General features: G+C 32.7%; 2 protein-coding genes across 2 annotated transcripts; both read left to right on the plus strand.

The window, feature by feature from the left end:
* Window positions 1-5,469: 5,469 nt before the first annotated feature.
* LOC145321506 (uncharacterized) lies at window positions 5,470-7,485 on the plus strand. Its single transcript, XM_080162919.1, has 7 exons — window positions 5,470-5,635; window positions 5,719-5,826; window positions 6,342-6,425; window positions 6,500-6,580; window positions 6,848-6,943; window positions 7,070-7,149; window positions 7,295-7,485. Exons 1-7 carry the CDS (start codon window positions 5,472-5,474, stop codon window positions 7,363-7,365), a joined length of 684 nt encoding a protein of 227 aa, XP_080019045.1. The 5' UTR covers window positions 5,470-5,471; the 3' UTR covers window positions 7,366-7,485.
* LOC145321505 (uncharacterized) lies at window positions 7,425-14,618 on the plus strand. The gene is made up of 14 exons (XM_080162918.1): window positions 7,425-7,882; window positions 8,068-8,164; window positions 8,245-8,345; window positions 9,819-9,877; window positions 9,958-10,007; window positions 10,105-10,182; window positions 10,591-10,679; window positions 11,276-11,320; window positions 11,629-11,743; window positions 11,858-11,989; window positions 12,138-12,176; window positions 12,617-12,649; window positions 13,923-14,016; window positions 14,343-14,618. The coding sequence occupies exons 1-14, from the start codon at window positions 7,539-7,541 to the stop codon at window positions 14,471-14,473; spliced, it is 1,407 nt and encodes a 468-aa protein (XP_080019044.1). The 5' UTR covers window positions 7,425-7,538; the 3' UTR covers window positions 14,474-14,618.
* The last annotated feature ends 6,314 nt before the right edge of the window (window positions 14,619-20,932 follow it).

A 20,932-nucleotide genomic window follows, 5' to 3' on the forward strand; every position in this document is an offset into this window, starting at 1 on the left:
CAAAGGGTCACCACTCACACTGCGTTCAAAGGTGCTAGAGTCAGAACCTAAATTGGGACATAGTGCATTTCATTACAATTGGTTAGGTAACTTCATTTAAATTTCAAATAAAATCTAAAATGCAGCCGTTTTTGAGAAAATTATATTTGAAACTTTCATTTTCAATTTTCACTCACTTATCACATAACCATGACAAGAAAAGCAAAGATTATTTATTTAAAACTTTGAACAACTTTGCCTTTATAAAGTTCTTCATAAAACCACTCCTGAAGTGAGTTGATTCATGGCCATTTTTAGCAGTTGCTTTGCTAAGTTCACGGAAATTCAGCCTTAAATAACTCAAATATATAGAGGTTTTATGACAGTCTTTATAGAAGCAAAGTTGTTCAAATTTTAAATAAATAATCTTTGCTTTTCTTGTCATGATTATGCGGTAAATCCTAGTGGATGAAAATTGAACTTGAAATTTTCAAATCTAATTTTCTCAAAAACGGCTGCATTTTAGATTTTATTAAAAAGTAAAATAAAGTTACCTAACCTAGGGTAATGAATTAAATGCACTATGTCCCAATTTAGGCTCTGACACAAAAGTCAAAGCATCTTAATACGCACTGTGTGCTATAATTTTTTTGTAATATGATAAACCTACGCAGTAAGTATGATGCTTTCATCAAGTTACATTGTTTAGTCCTATACATGCTCCTGTTTACTAAATACTAACTTGACCAAATCCTGTGGTCACAGAAATTAGTAGCAGTTTTCAATATGAAATCTTCGCAAGCCTATCAGTCGGCTTGTGAAACTGTAAGAGTATATACATTCTTAAGTAAACTATTTATTTTCCTACACATTGACCTCGTTTAAACATGGATACCCCTTCCCCCCACCCTTATCAAAAAAATATAAATGGGGGGATGTAGGGTTAGGGGTATAGGCCCCCCAAAGCTACATATAAAAATATATAAACACAACATTTCACTATAAAAAAAAAACATTATTCTTAAAAAGTTACCTTTATAGAGAATTTTTGCGTTTGAAAAATATTTTTGGAATAAAACTAGTTTTTATGAAAACCGATGCCTTTTGGAAATAAGAAAGAATTCTGTACAATTATATAAAGACAAATTTTAAGCAAACAGGATTATAGTTAGGTAAAATGCACTTAAGCCCTGTGGGCAACCCAGCTAGCCCGCTGGGGTTAGCTTCAGATTATTCTAATGCTTATTTTACCTTTGAATTTGAGTTCTTTGACCTAAAAAACATATCATTTGATGTATCACATCATATATATTGTAAAAATGCACTTAACCCCTGCAGGCCACCCACCTAGCCCGCTGGGGTCGGTCCCCGACTTGCTGGATCATCTTAAATAAAGTCCTCATTAATAGACACAGTTTATCCAAGAAAAAAACCTGTAAAAATATAAGTAAGTTTCTAGGTTAGGTTAGGTAAATGCTCTTAAGCCCTGCAGAAAACCAACCTAGCCCGGGGGGGTTAGCTTCAGGTCAGTCTAATGCTAATTTTCGCTCAGAATTTGAGTTTCTTGACCTAAAAAACCTATAGTTTGATATATGACAAGATATATATTAGAATAAATGCACTTAACCCCTGCGGGCCACCAACCTAGCCCGCTGGGGCTAGCTTCAGATTAGTCTAATGCTTATTTTAGCTCTGAATTTGAGTTCCTTGACCTAAAAAACCTATAATTTGATGTATCACAACAAATATATTGGGAAAAAAGAACTTAACCCCTGCGGGCCACCCACCTAGCCCCCTGGGGTCGGTCCCCGACTTGCTGAATCATCTTAAATAATGTCCATATGAATAGATACAGTGTATTTAAGTTAAAACCCTAAGAAAAAACAATTTAAGACAAGTTTCCACATCAAAATAGATCAAAAAAAGCCTAAAAACCCCATTTCCGCAGGGTTTTTCTTACCTAACCTAACCTAAAAATAAAATTTTTTGGATTTTTTTGCCATTTAGATGTAATACCTATAGGACTAGGCTTATATACCAAGTTTGAAGGGTCTAGCTCAATATTTAGACCATTTTGCTCACGGTTTAAGAGCTTATGTCATTACGCACCCCCCCCTTTGTATAAATATGGTAAGATAATATAGTTCATAATTATAGTGTTATAATTATAGTTAAAATTTCAACTGGAACAAAACCGATTGGACGCACAAAAAAATTATGTCACATGAAATGTAGCCAATTAAATTTGCAAAAGAAAAGTATTTAATAATCATTTTGATTGGAGGACTCCTTTCCCTACAAAATTGCCATTGAAACCTCATGAACAGCAAAATCGCCGAAAATCGCGATTTTGGCGGCAAATAAAAGCCAAACAGTTTTCCAGAGGCTCATAATGCATAAGTAAAGAAATTTCCGCCTCAAAAAGTTGAACATTATTGAAGAAGTGTCCTTAGTCGCTAAATCGACTCCGTCATCCCCTAAAGGGAGCAAAAAACCAAAAAATTTTGTAAAAATCATGCCTTTGGCGGTGTGTATCGGCCAAATGGTTCACCCGTGGTGGTCCGTGGATAATGCGTAAGTAAAGAAATGTCCGCCCCAAAAAGTTGTATTAACTTGCTTTTGTATGTCAATCCCACAAAAACAACTCCCTGCATGAGTTTTTGCCAAAAAACCGAAAATCGCTACTTTGTACAGTTGATAACCATTAAATCTGGCTTTTAGTTGGCCACCTGTTAAAAGCTTTCTGGCCAGCCGACAAGCCTTAATGATATATCCCTGGAACCGACAGGTTATGTAGAATTTTGGTTAAGAAAAACATTTAGACTTTCTCATTGCAATTTTGTTGGATATGGCTTGTCTTAAAGACCAAAGTCAACCTAAATTCTGAAATGTATGTATAAATCCGTCAAATTTTTAGGATTTACCAACATTTTTCAAATTGACATAAGTTTGTCAATTTTCAACCTTTTTTTACATTTTAAGTTGCTAAAATTATCTTCATTACCTAAGGTTTTGTTTTTTGAAAAATTATTAGTGAAAAATGGAATTTAAAGCATATTTTTTAAAATTTTAGATGAAATTTTGATTTTTAAAATTTTTTTCTGGGCCGGAAATGGCCGGAAACCGGTCAAAAGACCGGATTTTAACCATTTTTTCAACTCTAGGGGTCATATCCAGTGTTGAGGAATTCAGATCAGACCTTAAAGCAAAAATCTATATTGGGGCGTACCCAGGAGGGGGCTTGATTTACAGATACCCCCTAAAAACCGGAAAAAAACGGTTTTTTATAAAAATCCCGGCCGGTTTTGGCCGGATCCGGCTCAAATTTTGCATGGAGTCTTCCTTTGGTATTCCCCACAGTTGATACTTGATCTGGCAAGATCCCAGAAAAGTGTGGTATATCTAGGGCGAGGGTATATGACTATAAAGAACTATTGCAAAGACATACTGACACAATTACATTCCTCGGAAAAATTTGACAGCCTAGACCCAAAAATGGATCTTGGACAAAGTAGCTTCAGACAAAGTAGCTTCGGACAAAGTAGCTTCATTACAAAGTAGCTTCAGGACATTTACTTAAGAAAAGTAGCTTTTACTATTAATAAAGGTCATGGCCGCAGCGCTCGGCCCCCTGGCCTGCCTAGCCGCAGGCGCTCGGCCCCCTAGCCTATAACCTATCCTAACCGAACCAAAAAAATTGTAAAAACATTATTAAAAATTGTAAAAACATTATTAAAAATTGTAAAAACATTATCAAAAATTGTAAAAACATTATTAAAAATTGTAAAAATCTATCAACCACTTTTTGCAAAATCCACAAAATTCTAAACCACCTATGTATTATCAGTTGATGATATTTTCTTAAATAAATGTTCTGAGACTAACATAGGTTATGTTAGGTTAGGTTACAGGCTATGGGGCTGAGCGCCCGCAGCTAGACAGGCCAGGGGGCCGAGTGCTGCGGCCATATTGGAGACTATTTTTCTTATGAAGCTACTTTTCTTAAGTAAATGTCCAAAGATACTTTGTCTGAAGCTACTTTGTCCAAGATCCTTAAAAATAGCCTAGTTTTATACAGGGTTTTTCAATTTAAGAAACAATGCCCTAACCATAAAATTAATCAGGTATTTGTGTGTGTCCTTTATAAATAATGCATATATCTCAAAATTAATAAAGTAAACCAAAAATTTTGGCTTTGTCAAAAAATAATAAAAATCTGGACTTTCTGAAAAATATTTTCATTGGAAGCTGTGTTGGATACAATCATTTCGGAAAGTAGATATCATTACCAATTTTTAAAAATAGCAATATTAAGGTTCAAATTAAAAGTAATATAGGATTAATTGAAAAAAATATATAAATTGTGTTTTCGGGGTGCTTTTAAATGTTTATTTTAAGACTAGATATATTTTATATGTTTTTTCTAAGTAGCAAAGCTACTCTATAATTTACTTTGTCTTTCCATCAGTCAGTCCTGAATTTCTTGCAATAAATTTGTAATTAAAATTATTCTGTATTTGCCTTTTATAAAAAGGTTTTATATACAAATAAAAATATGTAGATCATTTAAAATTTTAGCTCTTTTATGACTATTTACAAGTCTTACTCAGCTTTTTACTAAAGCAACAAAATAAAATAAAATTTTTCCATTCCCGAAAGAAGGTGTCCTAACTTTTTTGATTTTTATTTAAAATAGCTAATTGGTGTTTTTAGTATATAGTAATGGTCAATAAAGTTTAAATATGCAATAGTTTTTTTGTAGACCTCTTATCTATAATACAAAGTAGCTTGATGTCTGTCCGTCTGTCCGTCTGTCTGTCTGTCCCTTAAGATCTCGGTAACCACTGAACCGATCGGATTCTACTCTTCAGGGAATATACCTACTGGTCATGTGGTGGTTTTAGGCTATTTTCTTGGGGGGTGTGACACCCCCAACCCCCCCAAAAATTAAAAAACACCCCCAAAATTTTTTTTTTACATTTTTTGTAAAATCTCAGTAACTGCTGATCAAATTGGGCTCTACCCTTCTGGGAATATACCTACTGGTCCTCTGGTGGTTTTAAGCTATTTTCTTGGGGGGGTGGGACACCCCAACCCCCCAAAAAATAAAAAAATCCCAACTTCCAAAATTTTTAATTTTTAAAAATTTTTGTAAACAAAAACCAGTAATTGGGGTGGGGGAACCCCACTGCAACATGGGGCGAAGCCCCCATGAATCCCTCCCCCCCCAAAAAAAATAAATTTTTTTAATTTTAATTTTTGTGTATGCGAACAACCTAGGTTTAATCTTTACGAATTGAAATTTTTTTGTACAAATGAAAATTTTTGTGCATAAACCGCACAACCTGGGTTTAATTTTACCACAAAGTAATTAAACAAAGAATAATTAAGGAGGGTTGACTTCCCATAACTTCATAGGGCGAAGCCCCTAGAGGCTTGGGGCGAAGCCGCTAGTTTTTATATAAACTATGTATCCCTTATTTCAGATTACAATGTACAAGAAAATTACTTTGAAGAATATTTTCCTAATTTTTATCATATGTTTGTTTTTCTCTGGTTGTATTATATTTAACCCTAATGATAAGGACAAAAACAAATGTCTTGAAGATTATTTACACAATTCTCTTGATGATTTAAATCCACCAAAAAAATACAAGTAATTTTTTGATTATTTGATTATTATAAGTTCACTTTCATTATATTTTTAACTGAAGCAAAAATAAATCTTATTGTTTTTAGTTTACCACATATGGACCTGTTATCTATTAAATTATTTTGTTCAACTCTTAATAAGGATATATCAGTTCTGGAATGGGGTTGTGGAGGTTCTACTTTATTTTTTTCAAGGTAAATATATTTCATTCTGGTTTTCAAAGTTAGCTTCTTACTTACTTACAGATTGGGCCCCAATTCGCACCTAAATAGATTGGAGGGAGGAGGTGGGGGGGGGGCTTGGCTCTTGGAGCCCTTCCCCCACTCTATTTTGGCTCCAGTTACAGATAAAGACATGTTTTTCATGTGCATTTTTAGAGAAAATTACTTTTTCTAGCCATAGTAGTCAGACCACTTCTTTGCTGCTTTTTAGCAACTTGCTGCTAAATATTAAAACAGCTGTAAAGCGGCCAATTTTAAAGACAGGATCACCAAATTTTAAGTGGAATTTTTATTTCTCATAACAAAAAAAATACTTTTTATGACTGTTGGTAAATAACAGAAACCGTTATTTTCGGCGGTTGGAGGCGCCAATTAATATTTCTATCTGTTCTTTTTAAATTAAATTGAAAAAACTAGAGAGGGGGGGATGATTTAGCCCCCACCCCGATTTGTAAGGGTTAATCTAATTTATACACTCAAATATTAAGATTCACAAAGAAATGGGTGTGTGTAGAACACAAAGAAGAATGGGCAACTTTTCTTCAAAATGAAATTAATAGCAGAAATGGAAGGTAATTTATAAGTGGATCATAAAATTAATATTTTTTTTGCAAATTTAAAAAGTTTAATAGTTTTATTTGTTTAGATATAATACATATGTGAATTTCATTGGAAATAATGAAGATTATGATATTTTAACATCTGATGGAACTTATGAAAATTTTAGGTAATAAAAATTTGTTTCAATATCTAGGATCATGTTGGGTTAACTAAGCCCTTTAGTCTAAAAACATATTGAATCAAAAGTGCTGATTTGTGTGGCCCTTTGAAGTAAAGGTCTTATAATAATCACTGTTTAAATTTATTTATTTTAAGAGGTGAGTTCATTAAGATTTGAAATTACTGCAAACTTCTATTCCTAAGGGCTTCTTCTACATCTTACTAGATTTATAATTGTAATTTAAGTTGAATAAGTAAATTTTTTACACTTTAGGGATTATATAGAATTTCCAAAGAGCCTAAATGAAAAATTTGATGTAATCCTTGTTGATGGAAGAGCAAGGGTTGAGGCTGCATTGTCAGTTTTGAGGTAAATTATTTCTTTACAAGTTTTAAAGTTTTATATATTCCTCTTAAGCCAATGTAGTAAAGTATTTCATTTCTTAATAATCAGTTATAAATTGTAGATTGTAGAAAAACCTTGTTATTTTAATAGGAACAAATTACTAAATAAGTCTGGAGTTGTTATTGTGCATGACTGGCAAAGGCCAGAATACAAAGTTTTATTAGAACAAGGTAACATTCTTTCTTCACCTTTTATAATATATGCCATCCATAGATTTATTCATGCAATTTCACATGATTGATTAAATTTATCAAAATTATAAATTTCCTTATTGTGTATTTTTAAAAACTAAAAACTATGCTTTTTTTTATTTAGGTTTTGAAATTTTTAAAGAGGACAGAAAGCATAAGGATGCAGAATTAGTAATTCTGAAGCCGATTAGTTAATAAGCAGAAGGGGGTGGATATCCAGACTAAAATGGGTTTGGAAATTTCTCCCTATGCTAACACCCATGTAGATCCTTCATGTCAAGGGTTAAATTTGAAAATACTTTGAAAAAAACATTGGAAAGAATTTAAAATTATAAATTTAGTTATTAAGTAAAATTATTAGACAAATTATGTATCCCCTATTTCAGATTACAATGTACGAGAAAATTACTTTGAAGAATGTTTTCATAATTTTTATTACATGTTTGTTTTTCTGTAGTTGTATCATATTAAACCCTAAAGATACTGACAACAACATATGTCTTGAGGTAAAAACAAATATAAAATTGTCAGACAGTAATTTTGAGCTGAACTGTAGAAATCTACCTGCTGAGAATTTATGGAATGAAAGTTTACAGTTTTCAGATCCTTCAAAGTTAGAACTTCCAGGAGAAGAATTTATTCCTCTGTTATTTGTTTTTGTTAATAATAATTATACAATGACTGAAGGAAATTTCCAAATTAACACTCCAAGGTAAAACCTTTTTATGGTCAATTAAATTATGACAATCAATATTTTTTTTATAAAAATTAAATTTATATACTTCTTTTTGTTGAGAGTTACCAAAAATACATGGAATTCAGTGTAGTAAATTTTGGTTAAAAATTGTTCATGGTTATTAGTCTAAGTATAAAATCATTTTGTTCAATTCAATTCAGGTATGTGACATACTTGCACAGGATGTTGCATTCATTATTTTCTGAAAGTTCTGGTTCACCTCTTTATCTCATTTTCATAACTGATGAAACAAGCAAGGTATAAATGATTAGATATTATAGTTTAATAGATTTCCAACCAGAAAATTTAGATACAAAATTTATAGTCTGTTTTTTAAGGACGTTTTGCTAAATGTTTTATCAAATGAAGTTGGCAAAGTTATAACTGAAAAGTTTCTTTTGAAGAAGAGCAAGGAAAACAAAATATTGATTTTTCCCAGGTATTTATTTTATTCTGGCTTCTCATTTTTATATTCAAATATCAAAACTTCAGTTAGGGCTCTTCTAGGTTGTTAATAATAAGAAAAGTGGGAATGTTTTTTCTTACTTATTTTCTAGGCTAGGAGATGAATTGAATCTTTAAGATATAATATTGCTAGTCCAGATCCTTCTGATATTTAGCAATCTTAAAATGGCTCCTGTGCCTGCTATTTTAACCCATTAGTGCCGAACCGGGCATTAAAACCCGGTTCCAGAAAATGAAGAAAAAAAATGGTTTTCGGCTTCATAATTGCATCATTCTAGGTATGAATCCCCCCTCTACTACCCTGGCTTTCATTTCCCCCTGGAGCAGGCAGTTTTGCTTACTTCCGTTTGCTGGTATAGCTCAACAAAGTTTGAAAATCATGAAAATTCAAAATACCCCATCTTACCTTTTTTTTTTTATAGTAAAGTCGCTGATTTTTTTCGTTAAATCTAAAGTTTATTGACAAGTACATCTATTTGTGAATTCGGTTTATTTAAATTATTATTTTTTATATGATTTTTTTATCATTTTTTTACGCCCTATATAAGCCCGGTTCGGCATTTCCATTTGGAGTCTGAAATTTTTATTACCCGGTTTTACTAATAGATCTTTTTTGACAACAACAACAAAACTGGGTTTTTTTACCCTAAAATGGCGGCACCTATAGCCGAAACACTAAATTTGAAATAAATCGCTTCGTATATTACTTGTAGCTCTATAGATTACATGAGGTTATGTAGTTTTCAATTACGGATCATATCAAAGTTCTAAAAAGTGTTCATCTCACTTTGGCCGTTCAAAAAATACATTTTTCAATTTTTGGTCCAAATAACCGGGTTTTTACAGCAAAACCGGGTTTTAACGCCGGCGGAAACTGCCCAAAATGGGTAATAATGCCTGGTTGGTATTTATGGCCGAGCCGTACCAGGTTTTTTGGCAACTTTCATGTGCACGCCATTAGAGCAAAACAAAAAAATACGTTTTCCGTTTTTACCATTATAAAGCTTCCCTGAGATTTTCAGCTCGATAGGCCCATAAAAGTGGCGCTCGGCACTATTGGGTTAAGCTTGTGATATGTGGTTACGTCACAAATTAATGTTTTTTGATACTTTGCTAAAATATTTTTGCCTACTTTTGGTGGCTGCCTTTGACCACAGACAAAAAAAATAATTTTTGAAAATTACAAAAATAAGTTTATACATTTGTCTTTTCCAGTTCTCTTCCTATCTTCCTGGCTATTTAACACTTTTTTTCAACTCAAGAGTTAAAGGCTTATTAAATTCATTTAACAACCAAATATAAAGAGAGAACATTTTTATTTCTGTAAAAAAATAGATAACATGAACTTTTAATTGATTAGAGACTTGAAGCTAAAATTATGTAAGCATTCCAGGAAATTTGCTTTAGAATATCAAACATCAAAATAGGACTTCTTTCTTTTTTTCAGATTTAGAGTGAGTTTGCTGGATATAAAGTATTTTAAATCTAATTTCAAAGAAGAAATAGGTGAATGAAGAATAATTTGATACAATAAAGTATTTGCATAGATCAAAATAATGTTAAAAAAAATAAATCAATATTTTTAGATGACTACAGAGACACACTTTGTATTGATGAGTATAGTTCAATAGCTATGGTATGTTTATAGAAATTAAAAATATAAACAATTCAACAAATAAAAAGATAATACTATTTCTTAAGTTAATCAATTAATTAAGTTAATTGATTTGAAGGATTTTTTTGATCCTAATCCAGAAGAAACAACAACTTCTGTAGGTTTCAACAACAGGCTGACAGAAGAGTGCAGAAAGGTAAACAAAAAGTAGAATATTAAGGTGTAGTCCCTTTCGTTACAATGCCTCTTAAAGGCCGATTTGTCATACTTTCACAATAGCTTTTGGTTATTTTAGGTTAGGTTAGGTGATAGCCCTGCAGGGTTAGACAATTGGACCCACAGGGGATAGAAATAGGAGGAAAGCTACTGTGAAAATATGATGAAATAATCCTTAAGAGTCATCTCGAAAAGGAATATAACCAATTAATCAAAAATCCAAATATTTCTTAGATCTTAAAATAATGCATTTATGGAAGAAAGAAACAAGTATCATTAAAGTAATTAATAAATGTCTTTCTTCAGTTAATCATATTCCTTTGAAACTAAAGGTTGTTTTGTTTTAGTTTTTATATAACACAGTATATTGTAAAAATTAATTTCCTAGGAATATAAATGGGTTCAATTTCTTTTACCTGGCATACTTTCTCCAAGCTTTAAGAGAATCATAATTTTAGATATTGATCTTAGATTAAGGTAAGTTTATCATTAAAAATGATCAGATGGAAGTCAATATTTTTGGTAGCTACTCTGTGTAATTCACTTTGTTTGTCAGTTTATCAATCTGTCTGTATTGCAAAGGGGAAAATGTTATTTTCTCTGCTGCTATTAAGCTTAAATTTTTAGTGCAGATTTCCTGTATAAATGAGCATCAAATATAATTTCCTTTGTCTGTCCTTCTGATGGTCACTCAAAAAAAGAAATTAACAATATTTCTTATTAATATTTCAAAAAGGTTAATAATTTCTAAGAATTATTGCACATTTATCAACTGAAAATCTTCTCTATATTTCATTTAGTCTGTTTATACTTCCATTAATTTTTAGTGTTTATCTACTTATTGATTTTGTCATCCTTGTTTTTTTCATTACTAATCTTGTAATACTTATTTTATATCCCAAAATAAGAATTTTAACACATTTTGAAGGAATAAATCAAAAGACCTAATTTTACTTAATAGTAATATACTGTATTTATGAAGCAAAACACTCAAATTAACTTAATTTGCTTTAGCAATTTTTTATAAATATAGAGAAAAAACAAATATATACAAATTAATATTTGAAATCTAGATGTGATATTGCAGACCTGTATAAGTATTTTGATCATATGAACAGGTAATTACAAGATAATGAAGTTTATTGATCAATTTGCTTAATTTGTAAATTCCACAACAATAATATTTCCATTCTATGAGAAACTAAATCATTATTAGTTTGTTTGAATTTTTTTTTACCATATAATCATTGATCCTCATATTGCTGACTTAATTTCTCTTATATAAAACAAGCCTAAAAATTTCCCATCAGGAATTCAAATATTTTAAATCTTTGGCCAATATATCCAGATATTTTAGAGCTTTTAGTTTATACACATTAATAGAAAAACATTTGTATTCAGATGAAGTCTTATTGAATAATCTTAGGGAACAAGCCCTTGGACTTGGAAAAGATTGGGGTGATGTATCTTACGAAACTGCTTGGTACAGAGGAAGGACATTGACTGGTCTACAAATAGGAGAACCATTTCCATTTTTACAGGTATGAAAATAAACAAATTTACATGGTGCCTTAAAAATTGGCTTTCTTTGGCTAATATTAATTAATCAATTATAAAGATTAAGTTTATTTACAAATGATCTAATTAAAATTTAGAATTTAAATTCTGGTATTGTTCTGATGGACCTGGAGAAATTAAGAAGAAAAAATAAATACACAACTTTATTTTCCCCATTAAAAATAAAATCTTATATCAAAGAATTCAATATTCCTACTTGGGGAGATCAGGTAGCAATGTTTCCAGAATGGCTCTGAAATTAATTAATTACAAAAAATTAAATATCCACAGTAAGCTGTCTAAAATACTCTTTAATATATAACAATACAAATATTTTTTCTGACACAAATTTTAGTTAGTTAATAAATGGTCTTTCAGATAGTTTACTCATTGATCAGATGGAAAGAAATTCATCAGGTTATTTGGATACTTTTTATTTGGTATTAATTTAATTTAAATTTCAACATTGCAGACTCAGACTCATTCAATATATTGAAATTTTGTCCACTCCCTCAAATGTTTGATATAATGTTTTGTTAAACTTTTAAGTCCTTTATTTTTAAATCATATTAAAAAAAGATAGGGGTGTGTAATTGTTTTTTTCCTTCTATGTATAAACCCTGTATGGGGCCTCACCCTACAGGGACTATACCTGCGATGCCTAACCCATGGAATTAACCAGTACACACTATAATCTGAACTAATCTGACCTAATGTAATAAACAATCAAAGAGGCACGACACCTTACTTTACTTTCTTATTATTAAAAAAAATGCGGGGAGGGGGGAGGGAGTTTATAAGGTCTAACTAATCTACTTGTTATGTGAAAGCATTATCTTAATAAATGTAATATTTAGATATATCTACTTCCATGCTTGTTTAACTATCAGGTAACTTTTTATAAAAGTTTTAACTTTTAATATTGCCTAAAGCTTTCAATATCTTCAAAATTATAATGTAATGGTGGCTAGATTTACACCTTAAATATGTTAGATTGACACAATCATTGTACATTTGTATGTACCTATAAAGGATCTTGGACAAAGTAGCTGCAGACAAAGTAACTTTGAACAAAGTAGCTTCCAGACAAAGTAGCTTCAGGACAAAGTAGCTTTCAGACAAAGTAGCCTCCAGATATTTACCTAAGAAAAGTAGCCTCCTAAGGAAAGTAGCCTCCACTGTTAATGAAAGTTTATGGTTGCAGTGCTGCCCCCTAACCTAAAAATTGTAAAAACATTATTAAAATTTGTAAAAACAGTATTGAAAATTGTAAATAAAATATTAAAAATTTTAAAAAATTGACCAACCACTTTTTTGAAAATACACGAAATTCGAAACCACCTATGTATTAACAGTTGAGGATATTTTTCTTAAATAAATGTCATGAGGCTAACATCAGTTAGGTTAGGTTAGGTTATAGTCTAGGGGGCAGAGCGCTTGCGGCTAGGCAGGACAGGGGGCCAAGCGCTGTGGCCATGACCTCTATTAACAGTGGAGACTACTTTCCTTAAGTAAATGTCCGGAAACTACTTTGTCCTGAAGCTACTTTGTTTGAAGCTACTTTGTCCTAGGCTACTTTGTCCAAGATTTCCTAAAAAAATATAAAGTTTAAATTAAAAATTTTAGTATAACCTTTTTTGCTTGTAAATATGAGAAAGATTGAAAAAATACAACCTGCATGTAAATGAAGAAAAATAATTTTAAGGGTAACCCTATGAAAACTACTATTTTTGGTTTTGGGAAACAACCAGTAGGGATATCAAAAATATTTATAGATTTATATTCTCTGTAAAAATATACATAAAATTTAAGATGATTTGATATATCATAAAATAAAAATTCACTCTAAAGCTTAAAAAGGTCAAAATTATACTTCAATTTGGTAAGATTTTGTGATTTATATTTAACCAGCAGCTACGCCCCAAGAGGACTCTTATGGCTCTTTCAATGTTTTTTTTTATAAAAATAATATGTAACATCTCTATGTTGCATTCAAGCTTCTACATAACATGTCTATGATGCGTTCAAGTCTTAAATCTTTATTAAAAATATTTCAAAATAGTGTTTCACTATAAAAATCTTTATATCATAAACAACAAAATATACTACCAGTTGTCTTGGGGTCACCCTGTATGTTTATTTATCTTATATTATTTTATTTAGAGGCTAGTTCCAAAAATGATTGAAAATGATGAAGATGTTCAAGAATTTCCATTATGTAGACAATGTCATAGCACACAATACTTTTTTTGCAAAGGTAAGATGTTAAACTTTTTCCAAAATAGAAATTATTTATAGCTGCATAAACATAATGTACATACTATGCACAGAACAAGTAGGTTTTTCATTCAAAAGTTTTATTTTTTCTTTAAGGAAAGAGCCAATTCTAAATGATTGGCAATACTTTAAAAGGTTAAATAAAAAAAAAATTTGATATTGTTTAACTTGAGTTAAAACAAAATTGTATGCAATGACATTTACCAACTATAAAAATGGTTTATTCAAACCTTACAACCCCTCCCCCCATGCACTGAATAAGAATTTTTTTTTTGATTCCTCTAATCTAATTTGAATAAATTTTAGGCATTATTATGATAGAGCACACCAACCATGAAAGAGAACTGATTGAAACTTATCCAACATTATATAAATACAACAACATTTTTAAACTGGACACATGGTGTGACAATCCAACCTGGGAACATTGTTACTGAAAAGTTTAGGCTTATATTTGTTTTAAACCCAATATTTTAAGATGGGGGGGGGGGAGAGTTCTCCCCTCTTCTCAATACCCCTATGGTTTTTATATCTCATTTTCTTTTCATAGGGCTAAAATCTATTGACCTCCTAAATGAAACTTACAATTGCTCTTTTCCTACAATTCTTCATACTTTCTATGTAATAAAGTTTCAAATAAAATGAACGTCATCATTTATATATATTCCTGTCATTGGATAATATTGGAGGAATGTTTGGAAAAAAAAGTTTGATTCTTTTTCATTTAGTAATCAGGGTAAGTATTTTTTTACTGTAATCTATAAAATAAAAACTTTTAATGGTAATTTAACCCTTAACAGCATCTGTTTTTTTTCCATCATATTTTCTCTGTGTGAAAGATAAGAGCCAAAACTTTTAAATATGGGAATGACACATAACTGAGAGTTGAAATTTCTTGAATATCTCCATCCTGGGAGGGTAACGCATGTGACTCCAATGAGCTGATTTTCTTCTGTTGTTGATAGAATGCGTGCGATGTGAGATGTATATTGATTGGTGTTGAAAGAATCATATGTGTATGAAGAATTCACCTATAAGACTGTCCTGCTTGCATGGATAGTAATGAATTATTCCATGCATGATGAATATAAGGCCTAATCCCAAATGTTTTAATTTAATAGAGAAAGCAAATCATTTCTTTTTGTTTTGTTTGATAAAATTCCAATTGTAACTATGTATTATGTTAATTATTTTGTATTACGCTTGAATATTCTTCTTGTTATATGAAAATGTATACATTTATATAGAAATAATTTAAGTATGGTCTAATTTAACCCATCTTACCCCTATCACAAAGTAATCATTAGAATGAAAAAAAAAGATATTTAACGCTTTTCAACAAATCAAACCTTAAAAACTTGTTTTACTAAAGTAGTTGAGACTGCCATCAGCCACATTAAAAATGGCACTTTTAAATAATTAGGCAAACGGTAGTGCCCTTAAAACCACCATAGGACCAGTAGGTATATTCCCTGAAAAGTAGAATGTAATCAGTTCAGCAATTACCTAAGCTACAGACAGAGAGACAGACAGACAGACATCATTCTACTTTGTATCATAGGATTTAAAAAACACTATATAATTTCCTCTTTAAATAAGATATCTTGTCAGAGGGTTACTGCTCTAAATTTGTTTTTGAGTAATGACTAACATGACCCAACCTATGCAGTATCATAATGCTTTCATTAAGTTACACTTTTTTGTGGCTGTCTATCTATAGTGCCTTAGCTAAATGGAGTTAGATGTCACTGCATTTGGCCTACATATTCTATTGACGTCGGGAATACCCTTACCCTTACAACAATAGACCAAAAGCGGTGACATCTAAACCCATTATCCTAGGGCACTATACACCAGCTACACACTTCTTTGGTTCCCATATATGCACTTGTTGCTGAACTCTGACTTGACCAAATCCTGTGGTCACAGTACATTTTGCAAAACTCGCCTCCTAGCCCAAAAAGTCTACCTGTCGGCCTGTGAAACTGTCGGACACACATTCACCTGAGTATTTATTATACAAATTTAGTCCTGCACAAAGGAGGTGTGTAGAAACACAATTTTTTAATACTTCAATACGCTTGTGAGATATACATATTTTTTAATTCACCTTTGGGACCTTTGCTATTTCAGATTACATATTATTATATACACGTATTTAAAAGATGTCTATGAGTCTGTCTGTCTGTGTGTCATTACCAACGGATCTTCCTAATCGCTGCACCTGTAGGGTTCTCCTTTGCAATGTAGATTCTTGTTGATCTTGGTGTGGTTTCTAACTATTTTAGTGGAGGGTAGCACAAACCTCCAAATATTGATTGCCCCTGAAAAAAAGAACCCCCCAAAAAATGTTGGCTCTTTTTGAAAGCAAAGCTTTTCTATATTTAGGGTGTGTCCGTCTGTCCGGAACAGATAACTTTTTCGTTAATTTAGGCTTTTTAGAATTGCCCTATTGATTTCAAACTTTGTATGGTGATTCCTGTAGTAGTATGATTTAGTAGCCACTCTATAATTGTTACCAGAACGTCCATTTTAAACATGTATATTTTTATCATTTTTAACAACAATTTTTTATGTGATGTAATAATCTGATTATAATTATGGATTTTGTCATCCTTGTTCCATTGAAAACTAAAATTTAAAATTAGGAGGGGTGCTAAGTGGAATCATTATTTTCTTGTCTTCTATTTAATCTATAAAGCTGAAATGTTTGGTGTAGACTCATAATTTACTTTATTATATCTGTGCTCTGCTAAATGTCATCCTTGTAATAGATTTAGACCTCCTGTTTAAGTTCATATACATTAGTCTGTCTACTAGGGGCACTTGGGGAGGGGAGAAGCAAATTTGATAACCCAAATTATTATTTTAGATTTTTAAAGAAAAAGTAAAACAAAAATTGAGGTTGGGGAATTTTTTATTTGGAATGGGGTGGGGGGGGGGGGGCACTTTTAATTTTAGTTAAAAAATTTTAAACTTTTTTTTTGGGGGGGGGGGATTTTTTCTACGGGTGATTTCTCTTGGAAGGCTGGTGGCAACCTCCCCCAAAATAGTTAATAAACCTTTCCGGGACCTATGAAAATCTACCCTGTTGTGGAGAACCCTCTCAGTTAAGCGGTTACTGAGAGGATTATAAGGATTTTAAGGATTGTAATACTTGATTATGGGATGGGAGACCAGGTAAGTGCACGCCGTCCATCCTGCACCGTGCATCAATGACCCTGGCAGCTACACCAGAAGAGTCCTACTGTGCTGGAAAGGTCCCAGGGTAGATGCCAGACTGAATTCTGGTCACTTCCCCCCAGTCCAGGGGGTTTGGGTGGGGCTAACAATCCCTCCCTAGAAAAAACCTGCTTATGTTCAACCCGCACAAAGTAAAAACCAATTTAACTTTGGGCTCGGGAACGAAGTAGAGGTTGGAAACAACAATATGATGTTTGGCTGGCAAACCGCTAACGGACCAGTCAGGCGGATGATTCTGAATTCCCGCAGACCAGCAAAAATTTGCACCTGGAATGTTCGGACAATGTTTCAGTCAGGCCAGACAGAAAACATTTGCCGAGAAATGCTAAAAGCCAAGGTTGACATCCTGGCTATCACCAAATCAAGGTGGACAAACAATGGAGAGTTTAAACATCATTCTGCCTTGAAAATACTATACTCAGGTCATATGAAAGAGGATCTAGGCCATAATCAAGGGGTGGCTCTTATGCTGACCAAGCAAGCAGAGCAGGCCATGATTAGTTGGCAACCCCATGGTCCTAGAATTAAGGAGGCTTATTTCAAATCCTCAGTTAAAAACATCAAACTGAGAATTATAGTAGCATATGCGCCTACAGAACAAGCAAATACAGAGGTCAAAAACGAATTTTATGACCAGCTTGACTCTGTATTTAAAAATGGTCATAAAGAAAAGGATCTGACCATGCTCCTAGGAGATTTCAATGCTCAAGTGGGGAGTAATAATGAGAATTTAGAAGAAGTTATGGGCAGATATGGCCTAGGCTTAAGTAATGGCAAGGAAAATGACAATGGTGATAGACTTGTAAGTTTTTGTACTGAAAACAAACTTGTCATTGGTGGAACCATCTTTAAACACAAAAAGATTCATACTGCCACCTGGAGATCACCAGATCAAAGAACCTTTAACCAGATAGACCACATATGTATATCTAGACGCTTTAAAGGTTCTCTCCTTGATGTCAGGGTTGAAAGAGGACCTGATGTTAATTCAGACCATTATCTTCTATCTTCTAAAGTTCGGCTTAGATTTAAAAAGCAGGACACAGAGCCTAACCCCAGGAAGAAATATAATTTAACAACCCTCCAAAACTCCGAAAAGTTGCAAGAGTTTAAGCTCACTCTAAAGAATAGATTTGAGTTGCTGACTCTTCAAGAGGAAGATGGAGTGGAAGATATTTGGCAAGGTATCAAAAAAGTTTATAATGATACCAGCCAAGAAAAATTAGGTTTCAAAAAGGATAACCAAAAGCTGTGGATCACTCAAAGATCCATTGATCTCATGGATCAAAGAAGAGAGGTAAGACAAAAGACACTCTCTAGAAACTCTCCAGAAGATAAAGACCTGTATAAGAGGCTCAGCAGGGAAATCCAAAAAAGTGTCAGAATTGACAAAAAAGAACACTTGGAAAACCTTGCCTTGCAAGCAGAAAATGCTGCTAATCAAAATAGAATGAAAGATGTCTATGAGATTACTAAGAGCATTGCAGGCAAAGTACACAAATCAGGATCACACATCAGGGACAAGGATGGTTCACTCCTTAAAACTGATGAGGATATTCTAAATAGATGGGCAGAACATTTCACTGAACTGCTGAATCTTCCAGTTCCAGAGGAAGAAACTGAGATTCCACCCTCAGATGCACTTGACATTGACTGTCGAGCACCAAATCTATTGGAAATCAAAGAGGCCATTAAAAGTTTGAAAAATAACAAGGCCGCAGGACCTGATAACATCCCAGCGGAGGTCATGAAAGCAGACCTAGACACATCTGCTGAGGCATTCCTACCTTTGATCACTAAGATATGGAATGATGAGTTATGCCCAGAGGACTGGAAAAATGGACATATCTCAATACTGGCCAAAAAAGGAGACTTGACCCAATGTGGAAACTACAGAGGGATAATGCTTCTCTCAGTACCTGGCCGTATCTTTAGTAACATTCTTCTTAATAGAATAAAGAAGAAGGTTAATGAAAAGCTAAGACCTAATCAGGCTGGATTTAGACCAAACTGTTCTACTATTGATCAGATAACCTCTCTAAGAATCATCATAGAGCAATCCAAGGAATGGAACTCTGAGCTTTTTGTAAACTTTATTGACTACAAAAAAGCATTTGATTCTTTAGACAGGAAATCACTCTGGAAAATCTGCCGACACTATGGCATTCCAGAAAAGATAATCAATATCATTAAAGCTATCTATCATAAAGGAGGTGGAAATGTTATGTATAAAGGTAAACTATCAACCTTTTTTGAGATTGTAACAGGTGTCAGGCAAGGATGCCTTCTCTCTCCCTTCCTATTCCTCCTTGCCATTGACTGGATCATGAAGAACTGTGAAAGCAATGATCGCATTCGCTGGCAGTTATTTGGCAATCCCAAATATTTGGGAGATCTGGACTTTGCTGATGATATTGCTTTGTTAACAAGCAATAGAAGTCAAATGCAAAGAAGGACTAACATGATAGCTGAAACTTCCAAGAAAGTTGGACTTGAAATAAATGCTCCAAAAACTAAAATACTCAGATTAAATGCAAACTCCCAAGAACCAATAACTATTGGAAACCAAATTCTTGAGGATGTTAACTGCTTTGAGTATCTTGGAAGTAAAATTGATGAAGCTGGAGGCACTTTGACAGATGTTAAAGCTAGAATTAACAAATCTAGAACAGCCTTTGCCAGCTTGAACAAAATTTGGAATTCCAACAACATCTCCATAAAGACCAAGTTAAGACTTTTCAAGTCAAATGTTCTGTCTGTTTTGCTGTATGGGGCCGAAACTTGGTTCCTAAACACAGCAGTGGTCTCCAAGCTTCAGACATATGTCAACAAATGTCTTAGGAGAATCCACAAGATCTTTTGGCCAAACAAGATCACAAATGCTGAGCTTTTAGAGCGCAGTGATATGTCAGACATCAAACTGACAATAAAACAGAGAAAATAGAGATGGTTGGGGCACACTGTAAGGAAAGGGCATGATGATTTAACCTATCAAGCCTTGACTTGGGACCCCTTCACAGGAAAAAGGAAACCAGGTAGACCAAAAACAACCTGGAGGAGGGAATTCCTTGAAGAACTGAGTAAAAAGAATTTTTCATCTTTCAGTGAAGCCTCTACTGAGGCCCAATTCAAAGATAAATGGAGAACCATTGTGCGTGGCCTATGCTCTGGAAAGAAGAGATAAATGGCGATGATGATGATGAATACTTGATTATTGTGGCTGTATGTAAAAACACATATTTCATGTAAGTACACATTATGTAGCTGTATTTTTGCTGTTTTGGACAATATCTTAAAGTTTTTTTTTGGTTAATCTAGGAATTGTTTATTTGTAGAAAGGTGAGAAACAGGTATTGCCCCAAATACCTCTCAATATTTATAATTTTTCTTAACTCCATTATAGAGCAGTAGATATTCTGTTGGTATAATGTATATGTGTATTGTGTATTTCCTCCAAAATCTTGAAAACTGTTAGAATCATTCCTTAGTTTCTGAGAATATTTTTTTGTCACTTCTTAAAATAAATGGCACAATAAAAAAGTTTACCCATGACCAATTTTTTTCTTGAGGAAGTATTTTTTGGGGGGATGGATGTGGTAATCATTACTTTACCCCCTCCCCCTGTCAAGGGTTTAATTATGTGTAGTACTAAA

This window comes from Acartia tonsa, chromosome 6 (assembly GCF_053477335.1).
Source record: "Acartia tonsa isolate MP-2025a chromosome 6, ASM5347733v1, whole genome shotgun sequence".
Taxonomy (NCBI): domain Eukaryota; kingdom Metazoa; phylum Arthropoda; class Copepoda; order Calanoida; family Acartiidae; genus Acartia; species Acartia tonsa.

What these genes read in the sequence shown, in the direction of transcription:
- LOC145321505 (XM_080162918.1), top strand. Translation starts at nt 7,539, where the DNA reads ATGTATCCCCTATTTCAGATTACAATGTACGAGAAAATTACTTTGAAG. An exon ending in TATTTTGATCATATGAACAG is followed by an intron (nt 11,321 to 11,628) that starts GTAATTACAAGA and finishes GAATAATCTTAG; the next exon opens with GGAACAAGCCCTTGGACTTG. An exon ending in TTCCTACTTGGGGAGATCAG is followed by an intron (nt 11,990 to 12,137) that starts GTAGCAATGTTT and finishes ATGGTCTTTCAG; the next exon opens with ATAGTTTACTCATTGATCAG.
- LOC145321506 (XM_080162919.1), top strand. Translation starts at nt 5,472, where the DNA reads ATGTACAAGAAAATTACTTTGAAGAATATTTTCCTAATTTTTATCATA. An exon ending in AATCCACCAAAAAAATACAA is followed by an intron (nt 5,636 to 5,718) that starts GTAATTTTTTGA and finishes TATTGTTTTTAG; the next exon opens with TTTACCACATATGGACCTGT. An exon ending in GGAACTTATGAAAATTTTAG is followed by an intron (nt 6,581 to 6,847) that starts GTAATAAAAATT and finishes TTTACACTTTAG; the next exon opens with GGATTATATAGAATTTCCAA.